The sequence below is a fragment of the Stenella coeruleoalba genome (assembly GCF_951394435.1).
Source record: "Stenella coeruleoalba genome assembly, chromosome: 9".
Classification (NCBI taxonomy): Eukaryota; Metazoa; Chordata; class Mammalia; order Artiodactyla; family Delphinidae; genus Stenella; species Stenella coeruleoalba.
In genome coordinates, this window is record NC_137155.1 from 9,159,279 (window position 1) to 9,167,545 (window position 8,267).

Consider the following 8,267-nt stretch of genomic DNA (forward strand, 5'->3'; position numbering starts at 1 on the left):
ACATGTCTTTTTCCAGGCCACCATTCAACTCATTATACTCCCTTTATTCTCCTCCTCGATACTTATCTCCATCTGACATGCTATATATTTACTCATTTATCTTGTTTATTGACAGACAATAACCAAGATAAATCCTTGAGGACAAGAATTTTTGTGTTTTGTTAACCAGTGTGTTCCCAGGGTTTAGAACAGTGTCTGGCACAAATGGGTACTCAGCAGATATTGGCTGAATGAATGAATGAAGGGGTAGCTAGCCTAGGTAAACGTTGGCAAAAATTCCCGCCTCCCACCTTTGAGGGGAAAAGGTTTGGGACCTCGGGAATTAGATTACTTAAGGCAGGTTTCTTCCTGTGGGGAATGCAATCTTCTTACAATTACCCATCAATTAGGACAAATTTCAGGGTCCTCCTAAAAAAAAAATAGAAATACAGATACCATTTCTTGCTAAAAGTGAATTAGGATTCCTTGGATAAATGGCTGATTTGGTGTCTAGGGCAGGAAATGTACAAAATGGAATGTAAGGAAGCCCCTAAACGCTACTGGAATTGTGTCAAAAAAGAGCATAGCAAAAGTGTTTATGAGAGAATTTGAGCTTTAAATAAGGGTAATGGGTTTAATGGATTTAAACACATTTTGTCTTACTGTAACTCCTTGGCTCTAGATTTAACTGTTTGAAGGATGTACCAAGGCCAGAGAAACCTGTTAAATGACACATGAATAAACAATCAAAAAAAAAAACAAACAAAAAAAAAACACAATCAACCAAATCCAGAATGTGGAAAATTCTATCGGTCAAATGATCCAGTTGCTTCAATAAGTAAATGGCATCATCATCACCATCAACAACAAAAAGGGAAGGGGAATTGTTAATACAGTAGTCCCCCTTATCCATGGATTTGGCTTCCTGTGGTCAACTGCAGTCTGAAAATATTAAATGGAAAATTCCAGAAATAATTCATAAATTTCAAATTGCTCGCTGTTCTGAGTAGCGTGATGAAATCTTGCTCTGTCCTGCCTGGGAAATGAATCATCTCTTTGTCCAGTGTATCCCGCCCATTTCGTAGCCCTCTTAGTTATCAGATTGGCTAGCCCAGTATCACAGTGCTTGTGTTTAAGTAAACCTTATTTTAATTAATAATGGCCCCAAAGTGCAAGAGTAGTGATGCTGGCAATTCAGATATGCCAAAAAGAAGCCGTAAATTTCTTTAAGTTGAAAAGGTGAAAGTTATTGACTTAATAAGAAAAAAAATCATATGCTGAAGTTGCTAAGATCTATGTTAAGGACGAAACTTCTGTGGAATTTTAAAGAAGGAAAAAAGAAATTCATGCTGGTTTTGCTGTTGAATCTCAAACTGCAAAAGTTATAACCACAGTGCATGATGAGAACTTAAGATGGAAGAGGCATTAAATTTGTACAACAGAATATTTTGAGGGCCCATATTCACGTAACTCTTGTTAAAGTATAATTGTTCTATTTTGTGATTGTTAATCTCTCACTGTGCCTAATTTATAAATTAAACTTTACCTGAGGTATGTATAGAAAAAGAACATGGTATATATAGAGTTTGGTACTATCTGACATTTCAAGCATCCACTGGGGGTCTTGGAATGTATCCGCCTTGGATAAGGGGGGACTACTGTGTATCAAAAGAGGTTTAAGAGATATATCAATGAATGCAGTAAGCAGACCTGTTTAGACCTGATTAAATAATCCAAAGTTTTTTGAGACGGGGAGGGAGGAGGAATTGAATATATACTAGGTATTAGAATTATTAAAGAATGATTTTTAATTGTGTTGGGTATGATAATGGTATTTTTAATGGTCCTTTTCTGCTAGAGACACACTGAAATATTTATAGGTGAAACTATATGATGTCCAGGGAGTCTTTAACACACTTGAGGAAACAAAAATGCAGAAAGGGATAAATGAAATAAGAAAGGCAAAATCTTGACTGTTGTTGAAACTGGTTTATGAGTATATGAAAGTTCATTGTAGTTATTCTACTTTTATGTTTCCAAATTCTCTTATTAGAAAATTTAAAACAAATTTTCAACCTTTCTTTGTTCTAATTCCATGCCCAGTAAGAAACTTTCTGGTTTGATTTTCACCTTCCTCCATCCCAAAAGAGGGGTGCTGTAACTAGGAGATGTAAACAGCCCTCATGGACCTACTCATTCTGAGTTTTCCTCATACTTTTCCTCAATTTTCTTAGCCCAGATCTTCAGTCTCAAGTTGTACCAGTTTGTTCAAAGAAAGGAGAAAGACGCAGAGAACCTGAAGGGAGGAGCCGGCAAACAGGTTAAGTCACTTAAACCAGAAGACTGTCCCCCACTGGATTTGTATGAGATCACATGTTGTTCACATGACTGCTGAATGTGGCCAGATTGTGTGCCTTGTTGTTCATTCCATTAGAGAAGAGTTGAGTCACAGGCTAATATTTAACAATCAGATTTCATACTGAAACCCAAATTTCCAGCTTCTTAAAAAGATCTTATTTTCCATCCTCACCGCAGAACAGCTGCTCCTCAGGGAGGTTTGCCTTGTAAAACTTCTTTAATTCCACAAGGATGTTTGCTTTGGTTCAATCCCATTTCTTACGCGATAAATAGGAGCATATGCAACACTAAGCACGCTATTACAGGGTTTCTTTGTGTTTAGCAAGGAAGGCAGGCAGCAGAGCAAGCAATGGGCCCCCACTTGCACTTGTCACGGGCCCATAGGAGCCACGAGGACAGGTTTCGTTCTTTTCCACATTTCTCTCCACTCTGAGCCCCAGACCACTGCGGGCCAGTGGAGCAGACCCGCAGTCCAAGGGACTGCATGTCCCATATCACCTTCACCTAGGGGACAATGGGCAGTCGGACAAGTTGAGAGAGCAATACGGGCTGGAGAACACAGACGGAGACGCCGCCAAGCCTCGCCCCGCCCTTCGGGAGCAGTCTAGCGACAACTGGACCGTCTCGCATCGTCCCTCCTCCCACACATCTCTCACCTGGAGCCCAATCTCCACCTCCTCTCCCAGGTCAGCACCCCCGGGTGACTATCTGTGGATACTTCAGTGTGTACCCCTAGCAGGGGAGTGTCAGAAAATAACCACTGCAACACCGACATCGCATGCAAAAACCCCGACAAACTCCTAAAATCAGGAACACCTAAAAGCCTGTTGGAGCCCCACTGGCTCGGAATGTCGTTTCCTGTCGGCTGGACTGCAGCCCCATCCAGGCAAGGCCTCCTCTCCCGGGTCAGGGACTCCAAAGGCCGGGCGGGCCTCTCCTCCAGGCGGCACCGGACGCGCCTAAGGCCCCTGCACGCCAGAAGGGCTCTCACACCGCCACCCGCCCAGCCTGGGTCTCGGGAAGTGCCCGTCGGCCCCTGGGCTCCGACTTTCCCGCCTTGCGCGGACCCCGAGTCCGGACGCCCCGGGGGACCCAATCTTCCAGATCTGGGGCCCGCCCTCCAACCGTCCAGATCTGGGACACAAGCCCCGGCGCAGGCCAGCAGAACTCTAAGCAGGATCCGCAAAGAAGGCGTCAGTCCACGCTTACTCTCCACTCCGCCGTGCCGCGTTTACTGGGAGCGGGGCGTAGGCGCGCGCATGCGCACTGGGTATAAACCGCTCGTTGGCCGGTGACCAAACAGACTGCGCAGCCAGAGAGCGGGAGGGAAGCCCCGAGCGTCCTGCGCGTGCGCACCCTCCCCTCGGCTGTGCATCCTGGCCTGGAAGACGCACGCGAGGCGGGGCAGAGCGGACGCAGGGAGGGAGGCACCGCGCACGCGTATTCTGCGCCGGGTCTTGCTGCGTCGTTTGAGAGCTGGGCGCAGGTGCGCGCATGCGCCCTGGGCGGAGGGGCGCGCGTTGGCAGGTGTTGGGGCTGGGCGTCGGCGGGCAATGGGGTTGTTGGCGCTGCTGCTCATCGCGCTGTGCGCGCCGGGCGCCCGAGGGCTCTATTTCCACATCGGCGAGACCGAAAAGCGCTGCTTCATCGAGGAAATCCCCGACGAGACCATGGTTATCGGTCAGGCGGGGCGAGGGTGGACAGGGCCCTGCGTGTCCTCCCGACGCGGTCCGGCTCCCCGCTCCTAGCGGCGCCCTGTGGACGCCGGACCGTGGCCGGGGGAGCAGTGCCCCCTGCCCGGCGTCCTGGGAACCGCGGCGCCCCGCGGAGCGTGGGAGCCAGACGGACTAGGTAGGTTGTGACAGCTCCGTCTGCTCCGCAGGGAACTACCGCACCCAAATGTGGGATAAGCAGAAGGAGATCTTCCTACCCTCGACCCCTGGCCTGGGCATGCATGTGGAGGTGAAGGACCCTGAAGGCAAGGTAAGGCCACCTTCACTAGAGCTCTTGGGGTGGGCAGAGCTCAGAAGACATGAGCTTGCACTTGGAGAGGTCAGAGTAGAGGCGGGGGCTTTCACTGACTGCTGTGCTGCAGGTGGTGCTGTCCCGGCAGTATGGCTCAGAGGGCCGCTTCACCTTCACTTCCCACACTCCTGGTGACCATCAGATCTGCCTGCACTCCAACTCTACCAGGATGGCTCTCTTTGCTGGCGGCAGACTGGTAAGAGAATTTTCTCTTTGGCCATAGCTCAGAATCTCTCACTTGGTTACAAAATTTTGATTTATTACCCTTATCATTTGTAACACTTTCTGGCACAGTCACAAGCAAGAAATAGACGTTGCCCTTCTGTCCCACAGCCAGGGACAAGAGTGGGTTCCATAGCCTGGAACAGACCATCGGAGGTCCCACTACTTAGACACCATAACCACAGAGTGTCTCTGACCTTACGACTTTGGGGTCCAACCCTGTTTCCTTCTAGCGTGTGCATCTAGACATCCAGGTCGGGGAGCATGCCAACAACTACCCCGAGATTGCTGCCAAGGATAAACTGACAGAGCTGCAGCTCCGAGCCCGCCAGTTGCTGGATCAGGTGGAACAGATCCAGAAGGAGCAGGATTACCAAAGGGTAAGGGCATGTCACTGTACTTGGACATGGCAGTTGACCTTTATACCCACTACACTTACTGGAAGTTTCTGCCTGGGGCCTTCCCTGCTTGGGAGATCAGCTGTTCAAAGACTGGAACGAAGGGCTATCAGCCGTTTTTTCCGCTCCGTAGAATAAAGGGTAGAGAGGACAGTTCACACGTTATCAATAGCCATTGCCTACCTCTTTACATTGGGATCTTGCTGAAATGGTAAGAGCGTGATTTCTGTCCTAGCAGAGATGCTTGTGGAGGGGCGGCATGTCACTTCCTTGGGGCACTTCCAGGGGAACCAGAGGCAGCATTTCAAAAGGCGTTTGGTCCCACAATTGAGTCGTCGCACAGGAGGGAGGGGCCTCACAAATGCTGGGACTGTCTCTCCTACACATTTAATCCTGCGTCCATTGTCCTACGCAGTATCGTGAAGAGCGCTTCCGTCTGATCAGTGAGAGCACCAACCAGAGAGTCCTGTGGTGGTCCATCGCTCAGACCGCCATCCTCATCCTCACTGGCATCTGGCAGATGCGTCACCTCAAGAGCTTCTTTGAGGCCAAGAAGCTGGTGTAGTGCCCTCTCCATATGACCCTTTCCTGTCACCTCAGTTGTTTGGTACTTTCCCCACCCAATACCTTATCCATCTGGATTTTGAGGGAAGAAACAGTGAAAAAAAGAATATAAGCCACATTGGTTCCATGGCAACAAAGCATTCAGATCAGCCACTTGTTAACAACACTGGTTCTCAAGGACACAGGACATTGGTCCAAGCTTTCAAAGATCTGTCTTGGGGTTTGTGGGGAGTCAGAACTGACCCAGGACTGTCTTGCTGCTTTTGCCACTAGTGATTCCTCTCCATCCTGTCACAAAATGAGCAAATGTCTCTCCTACTGCTTTAACCTCTCTCTTCGTCTGCTTAGAAAGTAGGCGACCAAAATGCCCCACCGAGGAGGCCCCACCTCACTGCTCCCCTGTCAGTCCTGGGTTCACTCAGTGGCTTCGTGAATGTAAATAAGGGGCAAAGGCCCCAGAGGATTGAAATGTTTTTCTATATATTAGAACTATTTTTTGATAAAATTATATATTTTCCTTCCTAGTTGAAGTGTTACTGCCTTTGTGTGACTAGCTGAAAACACCAATGCAGTCTCTTCTGCATTGTTTACCAATGCATTCTTGATAACTAACTACCATGGCAGCTCTCAGGATTTCAGTTCTCAGGGCCAGAAAGCAGACATGACAGCTGCTCTCAAGGCCTAATCAGAGGGCCAGGCAGAGAATTCTCTGGGACACCTGTGATTTCCGTCACACAGGGCCCGAGTTCAGACTGAGGCAGTGACAGAGCTAGCACAAGGCAGGGCACTCTTACCCTCCCATTTCCCTTAACGTTTATTTAAGCTGTGGTAAATGTTTTCTTCATGGGAACCAGATTTGGTTCTTTATACAGATTTTTCCAGTGAAATAAAGCGTGTTGTAGTAGCTGTGTTTGAAATGAAATAAGAGGCTGTGGGCAGAGGGGAGGCACAAAGGGAAATGGAGGAAAGGCTCTTGGTCTGGGTGCCTCTGCAGCTGACCCGGAGTGGATTTCAGCATGTGGGCTTGTGGTGCTAGAGCCTGGCCTGACTGGAGACTCTGGGGTTGTGGGAACGGACAGGGTGGTGGCTCAGCCATTCACAGAGCTCAACCAAGTAGACCTGTCAGCAAGGAATCCTGTGAGGAGATTACGTACCCGTTTCTTAGCTCCCTGGAATCATAAATTTAAACACATCTTAGTGTACTTCCCTCATGCCCTTCTGCTGTATAAAGCTTAATGCCCTTAGTTGCCCATTCTTGACGTTTTATTTCGTGGTTTTATTTACTTAAAATACATTATTTATCTGACGTACAAAACTAAATTCTGCCCTTCTTGTTTTTCTCTTTATGTTCTATACTATTCCACGTGTGTGCCTACTTTCACTTATAAAAGTATATGCAATTTAGGGCTTCCCTGGTGGCGCAGTGGTTGGGAGTCCGCCTGCTGATGCAGGGGACGTGGGTTCGTGCCCCGGTCTGGGAGGATCCCACGTGCCGCGGAGCGGCAGGGCATGGCCGCTGGGCCTGCGCGTCCGGAGCCTGTGCTCCGGGACGGGAGAGGCCGCGGCGGTGAGAGGCCCGTGTACCGCAAAAAAAAAAAAAAAAAGTATATGCAATTTAGTTGTATAGGCTTTGTCATTTAATATTTTTGTAGATATTTTAAAAATTCTAATTCTGGATGGCCACGTTAACGGTCCAGTGAGGTGAAATGCCATAAATGACTCTTCCAAAATTCTTTGGATATTTAAAATAGTTCTTAATTGTCTTCATAGAATTAACACAGGGAAAATCAGGTAGCCTTGGAACTAGTCAGCGTGTGGACCTCTGGCCTGAGCCTCTTGGGGACCGTGGGATGTGTCAGGAAGGGAACACATTTCTGCTCTGTGGCTGTTACTAGGAATCTAGCCAGCTAATCAGACACTGGAGCCTGGACTGTGGGAATACAGGAAACTACACAGAAGAGCTGGGGTGGCCTTCAACAGTCTGTCCAGCTGTGCATCTTAATTATGCTGATACATCAGTGTGTCCTCAGTTTCTCCTCCTGTGAATTTTTTGATAGGAAGGGGAGTGGAGTGAGGACAAAGGTGGGAGTATAGCACACCTTTACACTGATGGGCACTTGGAATCTCGATTGCCAGAGGACAGGCTAATAGGTGGTGGCTATGGGGAAAAGAAGGATTTCCATACTGGTGTGTGGTATTCAGACACATTATGGCCTAGGAAGATGTTTCTGAAAGTTCGGCTACATCCAAGGAATTCTGGTGATTTTCTTCCCCCCCCCCCGTACTACCTTGATTCCATTCTGAAAGTCTTGCTTTCTTAGGTTATATAACACCCTTATCAAACAGCCTTCTACCTCCTTACCACAAAAAGGGGGTGGGGCGTAGGAGCCATTCTACTGATCCCATCATCCCTGGCCCAGTCCCCAGCTCTCACTCGGACTGGTAGTTCCCATCTCCATCTTTTGGTCCCAGCCCCACTTTACCTGTGGTGCATGAATTGCTCTCAGTTCTCACCCTAACAACAGCCAGAGCCTAACCTCTGGCTCTCATGCTGGGCCCACGTCAGAGGAGATTTATAGGGTCATGTGAGAAACTCGTCAATATAGATTCCTGGGCAACACTCAGGTCCAGCTGTTTAAGTAGGTTTATGTTTGGGGTGGTGTGGTAGGCAGAATAATAGCCTCCCAAAGATGTCCAGTTAGATGTACTAATTCCTGAAAC

General features: G+C 48.2%; 1 protein-coding gene across 1 annotated transcript; it reads left to right on the plus strand.

The window, feature by feature from the left end:
- Positions 1–3,814: 3,814 nt before the first annotated feature.
- Positions 3,815–5,745, plus strand: TMED4 (transmembrane p24 trafficking protein 4). Its single transcript, XM_079931700.1, has 5 exons — positions 3,815–4,017; positions 4,220–4,320; positions 4,433–4,558; positions 4,818–4,964; positions 5,398–5,745. The coding sequence occupies exons 1-5, from the start codon at positions 3,891–3,893 to the stop codon at positions 5,545–5,547; spliced, it is 651 nt and encodes a 216-aa protein (XP_079787826.1). The 5' UTR covers positions 3,815–3,890; the 3' UTR covers positions 5,548–5,745.
- The last annotated feature ends 2,522 nt before the right edge of the window (positions 5,746–8,267 follow it).

Coding starts and splice junctions, on each gene's coding strand:
- TMED4 (XM_079931700.1), top strand. CDS start 3,891: ATGGGGTTGTTGGCGCTGCTGCTCATCGCGCTGTGCGCGCCGGGCGCC. Junction 4,321..4,432: donor TGAAGGACCCTGAAGGCAAG/GTAAGGCCACCT, acceptor GCTGTGCTGCAG/GTGGTGCTGTCCCGGCAGTA. Junction 4,965..5,397: donor AGGAGCAGGATTACCAAAGG/GTAAGGGCATGT, acceptor TGTCCTACGCAG/TATCGTGAAGAGCGCTTCCG.